The sequence below is a fragment of the Acanthochromis polyacanthus genome, chromosome 5, assembly GCF_021347895.1.
Source record: "Acanthochromis polyacanthus isolate Apoly-LR-REF ecotype Palm Island chromosome 5, KAUST_Apoly_ChrSc, whole genome shotgun sequence".
NCBI classification, from domain to species: Eukaryota; Metazoa; Chordata; class Actinopteri; family Pomacentridae; genus Acanthochromis; species Acanthochromis polyacanthus.
Window position 1 is genome coordinate 16818886 of NC_067117.1, and position 23574 is coordinate 16842459.

Sequence of the window (23574 nt, forward strand, 5' to 3'; positions counted from 1 at the left end):
ACACCTGTGCACTAATCATGGTGTCTAATCAGCATCTTGATATGGCACACCTGTGAGGTGGGATGGATTATCTCAGCAAAGGAGAAGTGCTCACTATCACAGATTTAGACAGATTTGTGAACAATATTTGAGAGAAATGGTGATATTGTGTATGTGGAAAAAGTTTTAGATCTTTGAGTTCATCTCATAAAAAATGGGAGCAAAAACAAAAGTGTTGCGTTTATATTTTTCTTCAGTGTATTATCCCTTTGTCCTCTGTTCAAGGCTGTATTCTGATAAATAATTGTAGCTTAAGGCTTCAGCAGACAAATCAAGTCTGTATCTTCCAAAATTAGTGTTTTTCAATCAATGGAATCAACTGTGTGAGGAAATAAAGAGCAAATACTGCACTAAAAACACCATAATTGGACAATCTATTGTAAATAATTGAACTTGGAAGGCAGATGATGCCATATTTGATGCTATTTAAGTAAGACTGAATTGAACTAAATTAAATGTAGTCACATTCTGTGTGTGTCTGCTTTGTTTTCCAGCTGTAGCAGCTCCAGTAGTAGTAATGATGCCCATAGCCGAACAAAAACAGCAGTTAGAACTGTGAATTACTGGGAATAGGAAGGAAATAGTGCTAAAACTGTCTGCCTTGTAATTACATGCCCACCTTGCTACACAAAAGCTGGATTATGGCGCTGAACAAACTTTTCCTAAAGGTTTGCTTTATTGTTTTTCCAGTTAGCTTTAAAAGTCAACCCAACACAGAGTAATTAGTGCGTATGTTGTTGTATTCAAGCTATAAATAACACCTAAATCCTCTTGCTGTATTTTTAAGTTTTACAGTAGTGTCATTCATTAAACTGTGGCTCTTATGCGTCCGTTACGTAACGTCCAGTAGGGACACACATGGAAAAAATTGAAGAAAGATTTTTCATTATTTTCTGTGACTGTGAAAGCAAAAGCAAAAAGCGCATGCATTTGCTGTTAGATTAGTACAGTCAGCTTCCCCAAGCTCATCTGAAGTGGTAAATGGATTTTGCAAATCAAAACAGTGTTATTTACTTCAATATGAACAACAATGGAATTCATTTGCATGTTCATATTAAAGGAAGCACAGCAGCATGTCTGTCTGCACGCAGTCTACTGCCATCATCTCCACAGACAGCACGAAGGCTTCTATTATTGTAATAATCAAAACAGGATTTGTGAAAGATAACATCTGCTCTCTGCTGCTCAGCCCCGCATCTATCCAAGAAATATTATCTATGGCATTAAAACATTCTGGAATATCTAAATTTAGCTGTTTGTAGTGTAGCTGACAGACTGGTGACCTGTCCTGGGTGCTCCCTGCTTGCACAGACTTTGGCAGGATCACAGGATTACATTCATAGTTTCAATAGATTTATTGATAATATATCTAAATATTCTAGACCCTTTCAGAAGTCATGCTTTGGATATGTTTTTGTCCTCCTTTTATGTATATTGAATGACAAGGCTAGTATTGTGCTCTGATAAAGTTGAGGTGCAGTGTACATTTTAAAACAAAAATGAGCAAATTAATGCAACAGATGCTGTTGATGCAGTAACACAATGTAATTGTGGTTTTCTCTTTAGAACATTTCAAGTGCAACAACATATTGTCACAATCTTACTCTTTGTAACATTTTAAATACAGTTCAACAATATGTGTCTTCTACAATGTGTGTACAATTATCTGTCACGCCTATCTGTACATATGAAAGATGTGCATTTCTAATCTTAATTATTCTTATTTTTATATTTATTACACTTTTGTGTTTCACATCATGTTTTTTTGTTTGTTTTACTATCTAGCTGCTGTAATGTGTGGATTTTAGCTGGTGAGCGATCTTGACTGGGTGCTCATTTTAGTATGTCAAAAACACTGCATTCTACGTTTCCAGTATGTACTCTGTAAAGACATTTCCCACTTTTTTAATGCCCATGTGATTCAAACTTTGCACTGCTCGTATACAGTGCAGACTCACTGTTAAATAGTTCTTACCCCAAGTATTTGTACTGCAAACCACATGGGCGCAGATTCTCTGACGGGAAGAATCTGCTGCATGTCATTGCCCTACTTTCTTCCCCACATTTCCTGTCTCTCTCCATGGCCATGATGAAATAAAGACTTACAAATGCCCCCCAAAATAACATTACAATAATGCCAAGAGCTTCTGAAAACTGAAATTCAAGTGTAAAAGTGGTGGAGGACACATTAAAGCCGTCAAATGTAATGCGGATACCAGCAAACGATAAAGTTATGATCAATACCGAACTAAGGTAACTCTACTGTTACCAAATCAGGTACTACACAAAGCCCAGAAAGATTATTACAAGTAATAGTATTTATGTGTAGTTTAACTGAAAACAGAGCAATTACTTTGGGCATCTACACCTCCTCTGAGCTCTACTGGCAGCTCTTCATCTGTGGATCTTTCCATTCCAGCATAAAACCAAGTAAAATATGACAGTGTCGTGCCAATGAACCTGATTTGTGAGTAATTTCCTCCTTGCAACAGTATTCTATTGTATAGGGCTTTAACTCATTTGTAAATCTACCAAATCTGCTCTGAAGCTCCATGTATGTAGATGACGTAGCTGTTCCACCAGTGATGCTGTAGTTACTGTTTGACATCACTACAACTAAAGGTCTATTGTGCTGCTCAGCATTTACGATATGGTTATTCCACCGCTGTAATGCCGCGTGAGGCGCATTTATGGCTTCCCTCGGTCCCATCAGTGGTTGAGGTTTGTTTGTGTAGGCACATGCTTATTTGAATGGGAGATTTTTTTTCTGTTTAATATAGTTTTCTTTTTTAAAAAGGGGCAAAAAACAAAACAATGCAAAACAACACCTGGCAGTCAGGTAACTACAACAGTCAGGATGAATACAGCAGCACTGGATTATTATTAAACGACATGTTTTAAAGGCAGTTGTGTAGAAAACGTGTATGTGCAAGTGTGTGTAGGTGGTTATGTGCAGGTATGAAAATGTTTCTGTGTTGAGAGGCTAGCGGGTGTGGCTTGTTAGTTCAGAGAATTCATGCATGAGACATTTTCTATTTATCCTATGTTAGCTCATATTTTAACTCTGTGGTCAACTGCTCTATGTGCCTTTGAGCTGCCCCCAGAGGACAAATAAAGTTTTTTGAATAGAAGTGATTGAAATTGCCTTTAAACATTGCCTGTCCTGTGACTGGGCAACACAGATTTCGCTATTTTGGACATTTGTAATATTTGGGAAAATCACAAAGAATGTATTCAGGAGGATGCAGTCACCTAATAAATCACAATACATGAATCGCGATTGTACCTTTAATTTAGTCAAATATCAGTACTGAAATCAGTGATTCTATTTGGTGTCAGGCCAGAGCAAGATTCTGTGGGAATTTTTCCCTCTAATAACAGAAAGTGTACTGTTATAAATATACTAAGGAAGGATGGAGCCTTGTGAACAGGAGCTTATTTGCAAATGTACAGTCTATTTTATTTAAGAAGAAAACCTCACCGATTCTAGCCTAGCCGCGCTAGACAACCCACAGCAACGAATTTAATTCTCTGCCAGGGTGGGTCTAGTTACCCTCCATAAGGCTCGAGGCTGGATTCTCCTAAAACTGGCCGGACGAATCACCATGAAGTGTAGAGTCAGAAGGCGGGCGTAACGAAGTGACGACAGAGGCGTGACGATTCTGACAGAAACAACCAGTGCACAATAAACAGTTATCTTTCGACTCGGCTTTGGCCACAGCCCTTAAAGAGTTGAAGCTAAAATTCAACTTGAAAGATAAACAAAGGACGGCACTTAAGTGTTTCATTGAGAAGAAAGACGTATTTGGACTTATGCCGACGGGATATGGCAAATCCTTAATATACCAGTTGGCTCCGCTGGTTGTGAAGCTAATGGGACTTAGCCACAATCCGCCGGTGCTCTCGGAACTACGTCAGCCTATTCGTTGCGTTGATTGGTTGTATACCTACCCAATTGCTGCAGAGGGATTTGATAGACAACCTTTTAGCCCGCCTCCCTCCCTGTCGAGCTTCCCTCGACCCTTGTGCCGTCAGAAACATGGGTGTAGCATGGCTAGGCTACACTGATTTAACAATGCACACATGGAAAACTCACACTTGGTGCAGCAGTTCTAATGATATAATATTTTTTATTGTATTATTTCCTCTTCCTAGTCAGGATTCGGCTGCTGTAACTCCTGTTATTTAAAAATAAATCTCTATGTACACACTTATTCAGGGCAGGGGTCCAAGAGGAGACCCACCCAGGACGTTATGTCCAGGCTGGTGTTGCTTCCAAACACCTGCAGAGTAAAAACACATGCAGGCCGGACACTTCAGGTCTAAGTGTGTCTGAATGTGCAACAGCTATGATCAACATTATATTCATTTAATCTAAAGTGAATAGTTGAAGTGATACTACACTTTCTACAGCGATGGCTTTTAAAATAAGACTGGAAATTCTTGTGCCGGATATTGCTCAAAAAATGACAATAGCATGAGCAAAAGTGCCGTCTAATAAAAGGATATGAGTTAAAGACATTACTAAAGAAATAAAAAATAAGACCAGAATAGAAAAGTAAGACATAATACCAGCAATAATAATGAAGCAGCAAAGTAATACTACATATAATCTTTAAACACTGCACATTGTAACTACAACAATTACCTAATTAGAATGTTCCATTCTCATAAAAGCTCATTAGCATGTGTTTTGCTCACAGACAGTGCGTCTGCTAGCTGTGTAAGTCTCCATATATGGTGTGGATGTGGTGGTACAAGGCTGAATGGGCCGGGAAACCAATGGGCATCATGATCAGTGTTACTGTGTGCATTTGAATATGAGTCAATCTTTTTTTTTCTGCACATTTGCTTACAGGATTTCATGTCTTCTCCAGTGATTGGACAGAACCCGGTGACAGGACCTGAAACATGCAAACACAGGCAAATCTTTTAGGGGCGCTGTCAGGATGAGAATTGAGGGTCTTTTGTTATCAGACAGAAAATCAGCTGTTCGAAGATCAAATAGGCACACAGGAACCTCTTCATACGAGAAAATCAGGTATGAGCTGTGTGATAGAATGCAGTTTAGTTGATTATCAGTCTTGAGGTTAGTATTTTGCACAGTTTGTCAGTAGAAAAGAGAGACTAAAACTCGATATATTTTTATCTGCTCAGAAGAACATGATATTTTATCCACTAAAATGAAAGAAGATGAGGTCTGCATTAATTCTTCTGCAACATTTTCTCCTTCCACAAAAGGAAAGCCGAGCTACAAAGGTGTCGCTGAAGCTGAGTGTGTCCGAGCAACATGGACTACACATTTAGAGCAGTGACTCAAAACCCTGGGATTATAATCTGGAGAATTGAGGTAATTTGATCTCAATTGTGGCAGTCAAATCTGTTTTCTTTAATCAGCTAAATAATTTCATTGTTATAAAAAGGATGAACTCATCTGCTCATCCAGGAAAAGCGGTGAAAATTGAGCATTACTGAGAAATAGTTTTTAAACCTGAAATGCAGATTGGTGAGTGTAAAAATATCACCTTCTTCTCTCTGTGCGATAGAAAATGGAGCTGGTTCAAATCCCTGAGAAGACTTTTGGACACTTTTATGAGGGTGACTGCTACATACTTCTGTCTGTAAGTCTGAGAAGCTGACTGATGAATCATTCTGGCTTTAGGTGCCAGTTAATGCTCCTGCTGTGTCTGTATTCCTTGCCTTTGGTCATTCAGTTTATCAGAGTGCATCATCCTCCCCCACACAGTTTAACCACAGTTTCTCCACTTTTGCAGACCCAGAAGGTGAAGAACTCTCTGTCTTATAATATCCACTACTGGATCGGCTCCGAGTCTTCTCAGGATGAACAGGGTGCAGCTGCTGTTTACACCATACAGCTGGATGAGTTTTTGGGCTGCACGCCGGTGCAGCACAGAGAAGTGCAGCACCATGAGTCTGATGCTTTCAGGGGCTACTTCAAACAAGGAGCAATGTGAGTGAGAAATGTTTTAACAGTGCCCCATTCGTAAGAAATTAAAAGACACCACTAAATTCATCGTCCTCTTTTGTTTAGCTACATGAAAGGTGGAGTTGCGTCGGGTATGAGGCACACTGAAACCAACACATATGATGTAAAGAGGCTGCTTCATGTGAAAGGAAAGAAGAGAGTGATTGCCAACGAGGTAAATTATGCGACACATTGATTATATAACAGACAGAGGAGGCCATGTAGACAGAGTTGCTTTACGCTTTGATCTGTTTCAGGTGGAGATGAGCTGGAAGAGCTTCAACCTTGGGGATGTGTTTTTGTTGGACATTGGCAAAATCATCGTTCAGTGGAACGGGCCGAAGAGCAACAGACAAGAAAAGCTTAAAGTAAGATTATTGTGATTGCATGGGTGTCAGCATGTGTTGCCTAAAGCAGGATTCATTTGTTAAAAAAATATGATAAAGAAGAAATAACAAATCTTTAGTATGAAGATCCTTATTTTCAGATTTAGTTTGTGCAAAAATGACTAGTGAGGGTGCTCTCAGTAACCTTGTATCAACCTTTCCACATTATACCTGCTTTTAAGTCTAGCTACAGGTCCAGAGAGTTGTGGGTGTGCACAGCTGAGGATCATTTCCTTCTTCCTGATGAAGGCCGCAGGCTCTACAGGAAAAAATATAATAGCTTTTTACAACAACTTTGCACTGAAGACTGAAAGTTTTAATTATCAATATTTAGAATGTCGGTATTTACATTATTATGTCTAACTTCTGCTGTAGGAAATTCAGTCATGCTTAGCTCTTAGTGTACATGTTGATACAAATTACATGTGCTGGAAGAATAAAACGATTTCCAAATTATCACCATAGAAAGGCTAAAATTAACAGCAGATTACATGAGATCAGTTCTGAACAGATGATCTTGTGCAGCTGTGGAGAAAGCATTCAAATCATAAACAATATAAAAAAATCACTTAAATGTGTGTTTCCTTTTTCGAGCAATCAAAAACACATACTTTAGAAACACTGTATTGCAGATGCTGGCCTCAAAGTGGGAACTAAAATGGCCAATTTCATGAACATGGCTATAAAATGATCTGTGAACACCAGAACATTTTCAGATTTGAACCTATGGCCTGTCTCTATCTTTATGTCTGCATCATGGCTCCACACAGAAATGAACCATCGGAGGAACTGAAAATGTGATTGTGAGACTTCACAAAGATGAAGAAAGATACAGGAAAATCAGTGACCAACTAAAAATCAATCAGAACGGTAATCAGGAGGTGTAGGAGCCATGGTGCCACTGATCAGAACCACGCTGGCTGTCCTGCTAAAGTGGTACCACAGATAGTGTCCTAATTGCACAGTCTAGTCCTGACAACAGATGGGAAGGTGCTTAAGACTTGGAACACGGTTCACTGATGGAAATCAGAATTTATGTGACAGCACAGACAGCATGAAGGATAATGTATAACATCAACTTCTATAGGCACATCCAAGGAAAAACCATAGCTTTGCTTTTTGGCAAACATGAAACAATGCTATAGAACATTATAGAAGTCTGATAAATAAATGGGGGAAATTCTTAGTTTAGTCGAAACAAAGATAAATTTGTTCGGTCAGACTGGGTGCGTCATGTTTGTGTAATGTTGCAGAATAAGTAAGAACTAACATTGTACAAAATGTTAGATGACTCTTAGCAGTAATGTCAACATATCAGACTATAAACTGTCACTACAGATTAGAGTGTGGAGTCTGAGCATGTCTGTGTTTTACCTCTGCTTCTCAGGGCATGCTGTTGGCTAAAGACATTCGAGACAGAGAGAGAGGGGGTCGGGCAGAGATCAGAGTGATCGAGGGTGACGCAGAGAGCGACTCTCCTCAGAACATGGAGATTATGAATGATGTTCTTGGAGAAAGAACCTCTAACCTGACAGACGGAGCTCCTGATGAAACCGCTGACCAGGAGCAGAAAGCAAAACTCACACTTTACCAGTGAGCCCTCATCAGTGATATCTAATATCCTTAATGTCTCATGTAGTGTGTGAGAATGTATCCATTTTCAGTTACAGCCATGCTTCACTTTCTTTGCTTTTACCTTTAATTTCAGTGTGTCAGATGTCGATGGTGAAATGAAGGTCACAGAAGTCGCCACGAGGCCTCTGGTTCAGGATCTCCTCAGTCATGATGTGAGTTGGTGCTAAATTGTTAGGCCAATTTTTATGGAAATTAATACTAAAGATTTTATTTCTTCAAATTTTGAAAGGTAGAAACAGTTAGAGATTAAATATTTCATTAACTAAAGTATGAAATAAGTGGTTTGTATACTTATTGGAATTATTATTTCAGGACTGCTACTTCCTGGACCAGGGAGGGACGAAGATCTTTGTCTGGAAGGGGAAGAAAGCAAACAAAGCTGAAAAACAGGCCAGCATGGCCAGAGCTTTGGTGAGTATCACACCATTAGCTTGTGTCTGATTGACCTCAGGTGGCATGCTTATTTCATATGTTGTGTCCGGTTGACTACGACAGGAGTTCATCAAAGCAAAAAACTATCCGATCACTACAAACGTGGAGACGGTGAACGACGGTGCAGAGTCGGCTCTGTTCAAGCAGCTGTTCCAGAGGTGGACTGTGAAGGACCAGACGCAAGGCTTTGGAAAAAATAACACAAGAGGAAAAATTGGTGCGTGTATCTGTAAATTCATAAAAACAGACAGTAGAAATGTCTCCAAATAAAGACAGCAAACCCACACACCTTTCTTTGTTTCTCACTTGATTGCTGACTACTGATCATGTTGTATGACCATATTTGTTTTTAGCTCATGTCACACAGGAGAAATTCGATGCCTCTCTGATGCATGTGATGCCTGAAGTAGCAGCACAGGAGAGAATGGTGGACAATGGCACAGGTCAAGTGGAGGTACAGTATTTGTAACAGTGCACTCTGAAACACAATTTTTAAAAATCTGCAATGAGCATTATGGCCTCATGAGGCTGCTAGTATACATATAGACTTTAAATCCGACTTTTAAACATATGGGAGACAAAAACTCATGCTCATGTTGCTGCTTTCTGATTTCACTGAATTCATAGGACGGCTGCTGTCTTGACGCAACTGGCCTGCAGTCACAAATGCTGTACCAATTTTCTGCAATTTCAGTGTTTCCTTTTGTTGTGGACAGGTGTGGAGAATCGAGGATCTGGAGCTAGTGCCTGTAGACCCTGAGTGCTTTGGATACTTCTTTGGAGGAGACTGCTACCTGATCCTCTACACCTACCTGGTCAACAACAGGAAGTGCTACCTGCTCTATATGTGGCAGGTGAGGACACATTCACATTAAATTTCTCACCCTCACTACCCCAGATTTGTAATTTTCTCTGACTATCACCAAACTGTGTGATCTTAAGCTACTTTGCCACCTATTTTAGGGGCGGCATGCGTCACAGGATGAAGTGGCAGCTTCAGCGTTTCAAGCGGTGGACTTGGATCAGAAGTACAACGGTGAGCCAGTTCAAGTGAGAGTAACGATGGGCAAAGAACCGAGACACTTCATGGCAATTTTCAAAGGAAAAATGGTCATCTTTGAGGTAAAACTCCTGATAGCATTTTATCATTTTACTGGAAACATTACGTTATCAAGAATCAGACATGTCCTGTCACTGTTTTCATAATAGTTGAGGATATTTCTCCTTTTCTCTGTTAGGGAGGCACATCTAGAAAAGGCTCTTCTGACCCGGAGCCACCAATAAGATTGTTCCAGGTTCATGGCTTTGACTCTTCCAATACAAAAACCATCGAGGTTCCAGCTCTGGCCACTTCTCTCAACTCCAACGACGTGTTTATACTGAAGAGCCAATCAGGGATTTATCTATGGTGTGGAAAGGTAACAGATTTAGGTTTTGTTAACGCACGATAGTGAGAAAGTGAGAATTTATGATGCTTTTATATAAATGTTTGTACACTTTTTGTGTAGGGCTATTTTGCATTGGTTTGCAGTAGACTTCTTTGTGGAAGACACATGTTATGACTTATGTCTGATCGGAGGTTGTTACACTTATCTACACATGTGGAAATGAAAGCAGACAGGATGATGTGAGATGATAAAAACAAGATTAGGAGACATGAGAAAAATGGCACACCTGCAGGTTTTCAGCAGAGGATGTAGGATTTCTGGAGAAGTAACCAGTGGAGGACTGTAGCTGTGTGTTGTTATGGTCAAGATCAATTATAAACATGTTAGTTTTCCATGAAAAGAGTGACAGCAAGTTTGCAGACACCCAACTTTTATTAACTGGACAGTGTTGTAAGACCCATAAGACCCTGCTCTTCTTCTACTCCTACCTGCACTCGGTTATCAACAAAGCTAAGACTTCTGCTGGAAAATGCTGAAATCAGCTGCAAGAGACTGAAGGATGAGATTCATTTGTAATCCCAAGTATGATGTCCATTTTTTTTCAACATATCAGTGGTTTCTTTGTTTGGTGTTGAAGAACCTAACAGAACCCTGATGTCAACCTCATCAGCCCCTTACTAAAACTTAACTGCAAACTAGAACTTTTTCTCCAACAGCTGGTTGAGAATCACTAATAATCTTATAGCTGAAAGGATGCAAATCTCAGGGTAAGGTTCAGAAGTAGAAAACTTTCCTAGACGATTTACAGTAACAGATTGATGCTCATTAATCATATGTGGGTGTAATGCTTGGTTGTTTACATACTTTTACCACAGACAGAGTTTTGTTCCAGCCTGTCTGGCAGCGAGCATCTGTCCTGTTGTGGTTTTCTTGAGTAAGACACTTAATCTCTACCAGCTGCTGACTCAGAGGAAATCTCTCCTTTTCAGAATCACTAATTAGACACAAGGGTTCTCTCATTCTTTGGACTTAGATCACATTTGATGAAATTACTGTAGACCGTAACTGACTCTCCGTTACCAGGGATCCAGTGGAGATGAGAGGGCGATGGCCAAAGAGGTCAGCTGTGTGATTAGTCAGAACTCTCAGGGAGGCAATGAGGAGATTGTGGCGGAGGGTCAGGAGCCCATTGAATTCTGGGAACTGCTTGGAGGGAAAGCTCCTTATGCAAGTGACAAGCGGTAAGAAAGACACAAATACTAAAACCAGCAGTGGCAAGTTTAAAGTGGCTCTTTGAAGAGACGCCTTTGTTTTCCACTGATGTACAAGCTGTATGTTGTTGTTGTTGTTGTTGCAGATTACAGCAGGCGGTTTTAGACCATCAGCCACGGCTGTTTGAATGCTCCAATAAGACGGGACGTTTCATTGTGACTGAAGTGACTCAATTCATACAGGAAGACCTCAATGAGGATGATGTCATGCTGCTGGACACATGGGACCAGGTATAATGTGTTTCTAATAATATGAATATACATTGAAGCTAGATGATTTATATGCATGCCGAATTTTCATTTGAAGTATTTTTTTTAACCAGTAGGCTTCTTCTAGCTGGAAATGACATAAACAAATAGCAGAATGTTATTTGTCCAAAATTACTCATCCCTTTGAATTTTAGAAATAAAACCTGCATCCTCCACTATTTTGAATGGTCCTGGTAATTTCTATCATGTTCTGGAGCATCCTAACACATGAAAAACTGAGAACAGCTGAAGCAGTAGTTCTCCAGTCAGCTTCTAGTTGTATTATAGATTATGGTTAAAGCCGAAGAGCTGCGTAAGCTTGCTATTATGGTCCATCACTGAGACAAGGGAGATGAGTAGAAAGGGTATAATGACATGTGTAAGCATTTTAAGTGCCAGTAGCCGTGGTACAAATCATCATCATCACAAGTACAAGAAGTTCCACACTGTGAAAAATCTCAGAGGTCATGATAAAAAGGCAAACATGATCTCTGCACCTGCAAGAATGGTGGTCCGAGAGGCCGTAATGAATATAAATTTCACCACCACAATTCTGGTACCTAGATCTTAATCAGACACTCCAGTAGACACTGAACAAGGAGGTCTCCGCTTCTTCATAGCACACAGAAATAACAATTAGATTAATCTTCACAAAAGTTCACCTAGGCAATGACAAAAGCTTTTGGTCATCAGGTCAGATGGGATGAAAATGGAACCTTTTGGCTTTAGTTTGGGTAAAGAAAGGAGAAGCATTCAACCCCAGGAACATAATCCTTAGGGTCAAGCATCAGGAATGCGATACTTTTGGGTTGGTTTTTTTTTATCGATGGGCAAGCAAAATGTCAAAGAAAACTGTATCATAAGAAGAGAAGACCGCATTAAATTCCTGAAGGAAAACATTAGGCAGTCTGCAGAAAAGCTTTCTATGACATCGTTTTCTAACAGGACAATAATCAAAGACGTACAGCCACTGTGGTCAAGAAATTAACTTAACAGAAAGAACTTAACAGAAAACAATATTACATTTTGCAGAGGCTCCGTCAGAGTCCAAACCTGAATCCCATCAAGGACCTGAAGGCCAAATATTGGCAAAGAACTCTTCAGACCTCAAAGACATACAGATTTAAAAAAAACAGGAGAGGAACAAAATGCCACTGAAGACTTTCAAAAAATTTGCTAGCAGTCATAAGGACTGGGATGGATTTGCCTTTGATTACATGAACAATTTTGGTTGTGTAACAAGACATTCATCATCTTTTCACACTACGTGTAACTATCTTTTGTCACTTGCTTATGTAATTTCAAGCCAGAAGAAACATATCAGTCTAATAAACTGTCACCATGTATAAAAATTCGGCAAGGGTATGAATGATTTGGGCCTCAACTGTAAATGTCATTTTGTCATCACTGCCAAACAAGACTGGCTTCTTTATTTGTGTTATATTGTGTCACTTCAGTTTCATCATGTTCTGTTTTTCTATTTGTTGATCTCAGGTGTTTCTGTGGATCGGAAAAGAGGCCAACGAGGTGGAACGCAAAGAAGCAGTAGTCACAAGTCAGGAGTACCTGCGCACCCACCCAGGAGACAGAGATCCAGACACCCCCATCGTCCTGATCAAACAAGGCTTCGAGCCGCCCACCTTCACTGGGTGGTTTGCAGCCTGGGATCCCTCCAAATGGAGTGTGGGTGTTTTATATTTCACCTTAAACACAGGATCACAGCGTATTTTAACAGATAAAAACTAAGCTGACAAATATTTCTTCCCTCCAGGGAGGAAAGAGTTACGAAGACTTGAAGAAGGAGCTGGGAGACTCAGCTTCACCTGTTAACGTCAACACTGTATGTAAAGTCCTCTGCAGTCTTCACTCATTTTTGTCATTATTTCAATGATGACATGCAGCAAAGGCCAGAAAGGATCGTTACAATTACACATTCGACATGCATTTTCGGCATTAGATTAATAATGAGACATGGGTTTAACATCTTTGTGACTTTCCAGGAGGAGAACTGTGTTGAGAGTGAGAAAAGCTTCCAGTGTTTTCCACCCGACGCTCTGGTCAACAAATCTACCATTGAGCTGCCTGAAGGTGTTGATCCCTCTCAGAAAGAGGTGTGTGTCTGTTTTTGTTATTTTTTGGTCAGCAGGTGTATTAAGGCATGAAAAGTTCCTTCAGCCAGCCACCATGTAAATTTTACTACACACCTTTTGTATAATGAAAAACAGTCAAAGCAGAAATGGTGGACATAGACTCGATATTAGAAGATAAGCTAGAAGAAAAATCTTCTCTATATTTACTATATCAAGAACAACTGCAGCCTGTTTGTAGTTAGAAGATTCTTTTCTGTTATTTTGTAGAGTGAAACATACTGCTCTATCGCTAGAAACGGATGTATAATCATCCAGAGTAGAAATTATTAACATGGTAGAGCTATATTTTACCATAATATGTTTTAGGTTCTTCTGATCATCGATTAAATTCCCTAAAATCTGATTTCTGTGCAACAAAATTACTATTTTTTTTCACGGAACAATAGCTTACTTACAACTCTGCTGAGACAATGTAAAAGTGTGTAAAAGTATTGTCAGGTTTGTAATATTGGAGTATTTCAGCCACATTTTTGAATCAGAAACTGTGTCTGCAAAAGAATAGTGATGGTTTAAGCCCCGTTCTGCAAGTTGACAGGACTGGTTCCTGGGGTTTGTTGTGGATGAAACCCTGAAAGAGTGAGTCGTTGTTTTAGAGACTTTCATCAGACCACTGGAGGATTAAGGTGGAAATGCTGATTCATGGTGTTGATTATTTAACTCACATCACTTCTAGAGTATAAAAATATACATGGACATGTTAGCAAGTTTTTAAAAACTACATTTTCACTGAAAAAAAGCCCAATTTGAACCTACATACAGAGCTATATAAACATCGAATTGCAAGGTTTCACATTTCACATTACAGTCTCTAAAAAAACACCAATTCTTCCCCAAGTCTTGACATAAGAATCCTTATGTACCATTTCTTATTTTGTCAAACACAGTAAGTCTGTGCCTTGTTTATTCATTACCTCTGGGTGTTCTGCATCTAGTTGTGAGGTTTCATTGTGATGTTTTGCATATTTTATCAGTAACACACTGTGCCCTTGCAGTTCATTTGTTTGCTTCTTTATCTCAAACTAATTTTGCTTTCCAGAAACACCTCTCTGACTCTGACTTCAGCTGTGTGTTTGGGATCACCAAAGACGACTTTGCCAGCCTGCCGCACTGGAAACAGCTGAGCATGAAGAAAGAAAAGGGGATGTTTTGATGAAATTGTAAGCTTTTACTACCTGCAGGACCGTCTTTGTGCCCCTAATTTCACTCAATTTCCACTCAAGGAACTCAGAGTTTTCCATACAGGAATTTCTAATGATGTGTCTCGTCATGCCGTAGTTTTACTGCGATTCAAATCACGCTAAAATAATCACTTTATTTTTTTAATCTATGCTAACTTTATTATTGATACTATTTATTTAAGAACAGCTGTGGTAGGATTACTTTAAAAACTACAAACCATATTCCTTGTTCTCCTGTGCATGTGTTTGTGACTTTATTTACATCTGCTAACCCTGCAGGAGGCAAAATATATCAGCTTTGGCTTTTCACATTATTCTATTAAACAGTGAGGCGTTGCAGATCTGATGGAAGTTAATACACACGATTAAATCCAAAAGGCTTTTTGGAATTAAAAACGGAAGTAAAATAAATATGTAAAATTCCATCTGTCATTGCACAGCAATAAAGATGAATGTAACTTTGAAAATCTAAGGAAGGTCTGCTTTCTCTTTAAACAGAGTCCTGCTTTGCCATCTGTTGGACAAATAATGCTACAACACGTCATTTGCGCTGAGCTAAGAGGGCAGATTGCTGTGATGTTTTTATTAGACTTGCTGTTTTTTTGTGAAGTATTTTGGTGTTTTCAAGAATACACAGAAGCAGATTAGCAGTCAATCAGCAAAAGGACATTTTCCCTCTGTATTTATGAATTTTAGTTATCAGACACATCACATTTACTCAGAATATGACGTTAATCTAATGAAACGCGTTTTGAACGCAGCTAACCTGCTTATTCCCTGATCTTTACTTTCAAACGTAAAGCCACAATCAAGCTGCTTATGATGGTGTTTCTTTGATTTCAGAAGGTCCTCAGCATTTGAGCACAAATGACAAACCAACATCAGCATTATTCACTCATTTTATTATGATAGAAATGTCATTTACTTTTACATCTGAACATGTACTTCAAAGCTCAAGACAAAATCTGATGTATTCAGACCCACAGAAGGCAACTAATTACCAGTCAGGAAATATTTTTTTGCATTGTTGTGTGAAAACAGAAACCAAAAACAGATCGATTGCTTGATGAATTGTCAGAAGGTCTGCTGACCACGTCAACGAATATCGCATTTAAAGGATACATGTTGACAGATGACTGCTGAGGACAAAACCAGCTACTGTGGACGTTCACGAGTTATTTGATAAGAATATGTCAAAGAACCGACCACAGTCCTGCCACACAGCACTGCAGTAACCTCCTGTAACAACATACCACCTCTGATGTTTTGTGCATTTTGGCAGCCAACAATACAGCGTTGTGTTGAGGTTGTGCGATAAGAGGTACAAAGGCAAGTGAGTCAGTGTACAAACACTAATATGCTGCACTAAACCAACAACATGATAAGCAGCTGAATGAAGCAACTACATGTCTTGTACCCATTTTCAAGTTTCAACATGCACCAATAATGTCTTGTTCTGCTTTTGTCTTCACTGTAGTAGAATTATTCATCAAGACTGTGATCGTCACTTAAATCCTCAATCTAGTTTGATATCTTTCAAACTGCAATCATTTGTTGATTATGCTTTTAAAAAAAAAGGAGATTGAAAGAACGATACATGATTTGCAAACTGAAAACCTCGTAAAAACACCAATTTTTGCAGATTAAAGTAGTACTTAATATATGTGTGAAAGTACTGCGTGCAAAAGTACCAATTAATGACACAGATCAACGCATTATGTGCAGTTTGGAAATCAATATGCATTCATATGTGTTCATGCAAACTATTTATCACAAAAGACATGAAAGGGCCTACTGCTGTCTCGGGCACTAACAAAATTTAAAAAAAAAAAAAAACAGTCATGTATCATTGTAAAAAATAAACATACAAAAAAGTGATTACATATAAAGTGTTTACAGCATTCAAAGACATCCTAAGAGAGTAATTTCAGCAAGATCCACTGCAAATGTGCAAACATACAGTATTACCGTGCAGACAGAGTCCAGCCTGCAGCGGGTCAGCGGAGCGTTTTGTCGCCGCTGTGTTTGGTTGTAAAGGGAATGTTGTTTCTGATGTAATCTGACAGACGTATGCCACAATACAAGAACTTTAAAAAGTGCAAATGCAGCCAAATCAACTTCTCTACATTTTTCAGAGCAAAACAGAGAAAAGGGAACGTATAAAAGATAAAAAATAAAGGCAGTAAATAGGTGGCGATTTCCCTTAATTATAAAACATCCCTTCTAAACCCTTATAAACATCTGCCTTTGATAGCAAGTACGTAATGATAGCTTAGAAAGATCGGTGTCACACGTGACGTAAACCTGCTTTACAGTGAGTTCGACTAATGACAGCCAGATTAAATATCACAACTCTAATGTGAGATTATTTTTAAGTAAATCAAACTGTACTCTCCCATTTGGAAAAGAAACCTAGCTGTGTTTGTAATGTGTAGCTATGATTGAAGCTAGAACAGCATCAGTCCCCGTCTACAAACCCACAGAGCTTACTGTGTTTTGTATACAGATAAATCCTGATTTGTGTCCCTGCAGCTGCTAGTGTACAAAAACTTCTTAAAACACAATCAGTTAAGATTTAAGTTAAGACAGATTTAAAAGAAACGATTGGCAAATAATATAAAAGTAGTCATTAGTGGAATTCCAGCTGGTAAACTATCTGGATCCTGAGTTTCTTTGTTGTGATTTTTAAAAGGAAACTGATATTTCTACAACAACTTATTACAACTAGGCTTGCAACTAACTAGCGTCAGACTAACCAAACATTTCATTGTAGATCAAGCTGATCATTTTCTGAATTAAACTATCGTGACTTAGTTATAAAAAGTGATATCAGACTGCTTGTTCTGTCCCACCAGCAGTCCAAATCCCAAAGATATTCCCCTACTGTCACCTATGACAAAGAAAAGCATCAAATCTGCACATCTGAGAAGCTCAAACCAGTAAATGTTTGGCAATTTTGCTTAAAAAATTACTAAAGTGATTAATGGATTATTAAAATAGCTGCAGATTCATTTTCTTTTGACTGACTAATCACCAAATGTATGTTTTTGTTGGCCTCAGTTTTCCAGCAACTAAAATATTATACTGCAAATTAAATAACTCTTAAATTTCACTAAATTCTCTTTGACTTTTTGTCTAGTAGAAGATAAAACAGATAAAGTTAAGACAAAATGCAGGAATCGGAGTTTCTGCTGTCTTGGATCTCACCGTCGTTAGTCGGATTTTTTTGTTTATCCTGCGAATCATCGGGGAGCTCTGGAAACCTGTCCTGCTCTGGAGTCTCATCAGATGCATCTTCGTAGGCACTTATGCTGTCTGAGTCGTTCCTGTCTGGGGAGGGATCTCGTCCGTCCACGATGCCGTTTTCGTAAGGCCTCTGGTGGACGCCGTCTTCAGACTCAAGGTTGTCCAGCGCAAGAGAAGGCGGGTGGCCGAGCGGCTTGCTCACGATCCTCCGCAGCTTCGTCGCCTGCCAGTCTCCAATGCTGCTGTCGGGTTCACACAGCAACGAGTTCTTTTCTTCTCTGTGTGCAACTTGAATCAATTCCTTGGCATCGTCTTGTATTTGGTGACCTCGCCTCGCTGCTTCATCGATCGTGTTCTCTGGAGCAGGTGGTTTGTTATTCCTTTCCTGCAAAGACAAAACAAGATGCCCATCAATGAATTCAGTTCGGATCAAACGAAATCAAACAAGTCATTTCAGTGCAAGTTGCTTCATGAAAAGCTTAAAGTTACAAGAACTAGAACTGATTTCATGGTTGTATTTCAGCAGTAAAAACTATTTCTGACATAAAAATCCCCAAATTTGTTAAAGTGCAACTAGTTATAAGAGGGCTGCACAGTGGAGTAGTGGTTAGCACCTTCGCCTTGCAGCGAGAAGATCCCTGGTTCGCGTCCCGGCTTTCCTGGGATCTTTCTGCATGGGGTTTGCATGTTCGCTGTGCATGAAAATTAATACAACTCTGGACAGAAATAAATGCTGTGACTTTGCAGAAGCTTATGGAAACGATGCCACGGCGACTGTGTGTCGTTCTCAGAGCTAAAGGCGGTCCAATGAAATATTAGAGCGTGTGACTTTTCTTTTGGACGGTCAGTGTATCTTTAGGCACAAATTCAGTGCCTTTATGATGTTATGTAAAGGTCATTCTTCAGCTGCCACATTACCTCTTTCAATCTCTCCACTTCCTGCATCAGAGAGCTGACCATGCTCTCCAGTTTCCTCTTGGCCTCCCTTTCTCGTTCCAGCTCCTACAAATACAGGGAGACACCAGCATTATGAGCGGATCAGCAGCTTGTTCACGTCACATTCGGTTGCAATCAGGAACCAAAAACTTCACAACAGAAATGACGAGGAATAAAAGATTTAGAAAGTCTATACTATGACTTGAAATGTTATTTTGTTAAACAGTGTTTCTGTTTTGGTGAAGCCTCCACGTACCAAACTAGCCTGTCCAGCTTCCCTCCGGGCTTCAGCCAGCAGCTCCTCTACACCCTCCAGCGTGTCCTGCAGGACGTCCACCTGGAACAACAGAGCCTCTCGCTCGACCTCCAGCCCACGCAGCTCCTGCACCGCCTCGTCGTAGCTGGCCTGCAGCTCCAGCTACACCACAAGCACAGCTACAAATCAGTGTGGGCAACTTCAGAGGAATGCATGCCAGTCAGTGGGAGAGAAAGAGCTTAGCGAGCCCTCAGCAGCAACCATCTGTGGGAGGCCTCATGTGGAAGCATGACAATCTCTCCATATGTACAGAACCACTTTTCAACGCAGTGCTTTCACAGAAGACCCGACAATACTGTGAAAATACTTTAAAAAGCAACAACTGTCATCATATTTATGAAAACAGGCAAAGATAAAAGGAAAACAAAAATAAAAGAAGAAATAATCACCATTTCTGGGAGCCCCATGAAGAGGTCCTGGTCAGACTGTCAAAAAAGAAAAACAAATTTGAAAAAAAAGGTCATTTATAAATAATACTTGAATGATTTTAAATTATTTACAGGAACCCAAACATGCTCTAAAAGGCTTATTGGATACTGGCCACAAGTGATGGGATTAAAAACGACTACAATGTTGATTTATAAAGTTACTGCAACCCTCAGGCTGACCTGTACTACATCATACATGAGTTGTTTCTGTTATTTAGTCTCTGCTCTTCAACAAAAATAACAAACTACATTCACCAAAATCATCAAACAATGGCTCATATATAATATATCATTTTGAAATTATTTACTACCGAATATAGATGACAACATTTGTTCTGGAAAAAAGAAGTACTGAACCATTCTTTTGTTTCTGGACTTAATGCCGTTTTTCCTTCAGTGACGTGATTCTTACTTAAACTGATGACATGATCAAAAGCTCCCTGATAGCTGGAGATAATAGACGGCTTATCTGCAAGTGGATTATCACAGCAGGAAAACACAGGTGTAAATAATGAAACACATAACAGCTAAACACCATTTATCTGTTTCAGGGCTCCTGCTATTGAACTGTGGTTTGCTGTGCAATTAGTAACATCTGTAAAAATCTGCTATGAAATGAGCTTATTAGTTCCCATTTCTCAAAATGAGACTGAAACAGGATGTATCTTGTTAACATGCAACTTTATAATTTTCATAGCAAACCTTTTAAACAGGATTGCTAATGTTGCACAAAACTCTGACTCACTGAGGAATTTCAGCTTTGTTGCAACGACAAACATTTTAACACTTTATCACATACTTTATTTAGATTGCAGCTGTATCCAAAACAGTGACTGGCATCGACGCTAAGCTACTCGACACAGTATCAACCTTCTAAAGCAGAAGTATCTCATTGCTACCTCCCATCGCCATGTCACCACTCGTCACGTTGCACTCATTAAATCAGACATGTCTGGTTTTGACTACACGACGACCTTATCAGTTTGCCTCGGTCTTTCAGAACAGAGCTTTGTCAGCGATATGATTTTATAAGACGAGCTTCACCGAATTAACGACAAATGAACGCTTTCAAACAACTTATATTCTCACTAATTATTCAGTCGTGAGCTCAGATTCAATCCATGCCTACCAGAAGATGACGCAGTTTATTTATTACTGTATGAAATGTTTTTAAGCAGTGAACCATTTCCATAGTGACATCTGAAAATCAATAGCAAATATGTAACACATTTTAACAGCTATAAGCAAAAAAGATTTTTCAGATAAATATAAGAACAGTCAGGAATGTATAAAGCAGAAACTGTCTGGTGAAAGTTAGTCTGTAGACAAACATTCAGTGAATGACCCGTTCTGATAGATTTAATCATAGCTTTAAAAAGACGCTCTATCTATACTATCAAATACTGATCATATTAAATACTATTGAGGCATGATGATAACCACCTTTAAAGTATATGATAAATTGTGTGATTTAAGTAAAAGGTATTTGCAGTGAGTGCACCTGATGACAGGTTATGACGAGTCACACAGGTTTGTGTAACACCAGTATGTTAGGATTAATTTTGCATTAGACTACTAGGATTCCGACTTTACTTTAGTATTGCTAAATACGTGCTTAGTAGAAAACTGAACAGACTAACAAAGATACTGTTACATCTTTAAAGACAAGATATGCAAGTCCTGACATTTGGATGTCAGTGGGAGACATCATGTATCAACTAATTAAACTTATGAAACAAAAAAGGCTAGTCATATTCATAGATTCTAAACTTTTTTCCAAGTGAGGAAAGAGTATGTAGAAATAACTTGTTTATGTAAAAAAAAAAAAAACTAATAATTTGTCTCTCAAATTATTAGTACGTGTATTTTCTGCATCTTTGATTTCGCCTCAGACATCTGAAATGTGACTGCTAAACGCTACTATGCACTGCACTTTAAAAGCCCACACTGTACAGCAGGACCAATCAATCGATTCATAATATCAAACAATGCAATTAGCAAATCGTAATGGCTGAATTGTCTGACTCCAGAATATCTTTGGGTTATGGACAAAACAAGGCATTTGAGGACATCATTTAAGGTTTGAAAACACATTTTTCATTATTTTAGGACATTTTATAGACCAAACAACCAGTTGATTGATTGAGCAAATACTTTAAATTGAAAATAGCCATTAGTTGAAGCCCTAACTGTACTTCAAATGTACTGAATTTAGGCAGACTGAAACATTCAGAGGTTGTTTACACATGATCAGTACATACTATGTGGTACAGATATGAGCACACTGATACGACTGACAAAAGCCCATTCTCATTACTTATCTCTCCTTCTGTGACTGTCACGCTTGGGTGGTGACTCGTGGTAATGCTCTCTGGCACTTTTAATCTATTACACAATAAATACTGAACTGCAACTTGTCCTTAAAAAACTCATAACAGAAATTAAGCTGACAGAAAAATCACAGCTAGACATTTTCCTCGTGTAGTTTAGCCCTACAGTACAGTATGCAAGAAATTAATCTAAAAAAACGAAGAAAAATCTAAATGCAGCACGTATTAATTTGTTAAATTCTCTCCATTCTTTGTAAGGACAGAGGGGAAAAATGTATTTCTCCAACACACAACTTCTCCACAGCACAATGGATGTATTCACTGTACTGAAATGACAAAGGGCAGATTGAGAGTGGGATCAAAGACAAGAAACCACAAGTTAGTAATAAGTCAGCATACAATCGATGTTTTTTTGTTGATGCTGGCTGGAAACACTGCCTCATGCTGTCTGATCATTGTCCTTTACAGCCACACCTGAGGAGGGTGTGGATTATCTCCGTGGTTAAGAACTCGTCACAGACTTGAACAGCTCAAAAACATTTTGTGCACAAATGATTGAACTGAACACTTTAATAACCAAAAAGTACAAAAAATAAGATTTGCACATTTTTTCTTAAGTCAGAAAGGAAGACTATTTGGATGCTACGTTTATTTCTTACTCAGTGTTGTTGTGTTACGTGTCAGTGATAATGAGACATGACAGACAGGGTGGAGATGATCAGGATAATATCGTGTACAAGTGAGGGTTCCTTACCTGGCTGTCACTCCTCTTTTTCAGGGTTCCTGCTCGGCTGTCGCTCCGGTTTAGCCTCCGAGATGAGCTCTCAGTCTGTCGTCAAGAAAAAAACGCACGTCTCAGATGGAGTTAGCATCACAAACTGTCATAACAAAAACACTGGGAGCTAACTCGACTGACAATGAGGAAGTGAAGCTTCAAGCCTGACGAAGGCAACTCTGCTTGTTCAGCTCGGTTTTCAGAGATACACAGCTGAAATGTGCCTTCTTTAAAAACACCAAACTAACTATATTAACCACCGTTAAATCGTTAAGGAAGAGTAACGTTAGCTTTAGCTCTGCCGTTAATGACGCCGTGATTTTTCTGCTCTCACCTCCTTTATGATGCTGCGGAGCGACTCATCCTCGCTGATTCCTCTAGAAAATGTCCGTTTCTTTGGCGAGCCGCTGCTGTCCAGGGTGACTGAATGCATTTTTTCTGGCTTATATTGAGCTTTAGTTTACGTAAAAGACACCTCCAGACTCTGGTTGAAGTGCTGTTTGGTTTGTTTCCTACGCAGCAGCATAGAGCGACGCCCAGGCCGTGATCTACGGAGAGCCGCAGGGGTCAAACCGCCTTAACGCCACCCTCAGCCCGCCCACTCTCACCAAAAAGTCAAAGATTAGCTCTTTGGCAGGAGACACGAATCATGTCAGCTGTAGGAAGGTAAAAGTAAAAATTGTTTGTTTGTTTTACCGTTAAGATTAGCTATGGTGCATTTCAAGCGCTACGTGCTGAAATTAGTCAGTGTGAAAGTCTGCCAAGTACCTTCAAGGTGAGTGTGATGGGCTGCGACTATTTCCTGGAAACTTGAAGTAGATGAGAAAAA

At 39.3% G+C, this 23574-nt stretch overlaps 2 protein-coding genes across 3 annotated transcripts; one reads left to right on the forward strand and one right to left on the reverse strand.

Moving 5' to 3' along the window:
• The first annotated feature begins 4792 nt into the window (after nucleotides 1-4792).
• Nucleotides 4793-15186, forward strand: avil (advillin). The gene is made up of 20 exons (XM_022197438.2): nucleotides 4793-5080; nucleotides 5281-5389; nucleotides 5586-5660; nucleotides 5814-6010; nucleotides 6092-6200; nucleotides 6283-6393; nucleotides 7799-8004; nucleotides 8120-8198; nucleotides 8359-8457; nucleotides 8542-8695; nucleotides 8832-8932; nucleotides 9195-9332; nucleotides 9442-9600; nucleotides 9717-9896; nucleotides 10950-11107; nucleotides 11224-11368; nucleotides 12881-13069; nucleotides 13158-13226; nucleotides 13387-13497; nucleotides 14573-15186. The coding sequence occupies exons 2-20, from the start codon at nucleotides 5330-5332 to the stop codon at nucleotides 14684-14686; spliced, it is 2454 nt and encodes an 817-aa protein (XP_022053130.2). The 5' UTR covers nucleotides 4793-5080; nucleotides 5281-5329; the 3' UTR covers nucleotides 14687-15186.
• A 409-nt stretch (nucleotides 15187-15595) lies between these two features.
• On the reverse strand, nucleotides 15596-23554 carry si:ch1073-456m8.1 (leucine-rich repeat flightless-interacting protein 1). 2 transcript variants are annotated; one of them, XM_022197441.2, is made up of 6 exons: nucleotides 23080-23397; nucleotides 22725-22799; nucleotides 19602-19637; nucleotides 19153-19314; nucleotides 18879-18962; nucleotides 15596-18345 (listed from the first exon to the last, which is right to left on the reverse strand). In XM_022197441.2, exons 1-6 carry the CDS (start codon nucleotides 23176-23178, stop codon nucleotides 17875-17877), a joined length of 927 nt encoding a protein of 308 aa, XP_022053133.1. In that variant the 5' UTR covers nucleotides 23179-23397; the 3' UTR covers nucleotides 15596-17874. The 2 variants fall into 2 exon arrangements, with proteins under 2 accessions (XP_022053133.1, XP_022053134.1); XM_022197442.2 differs by lacking the exon at nucleotides 19602-19637 and having other exon boundaries at nucleotides 23080-23554.
• Between the last annotated feature and the right edge of the window lie 20 nt (nucleotides 23555-23574).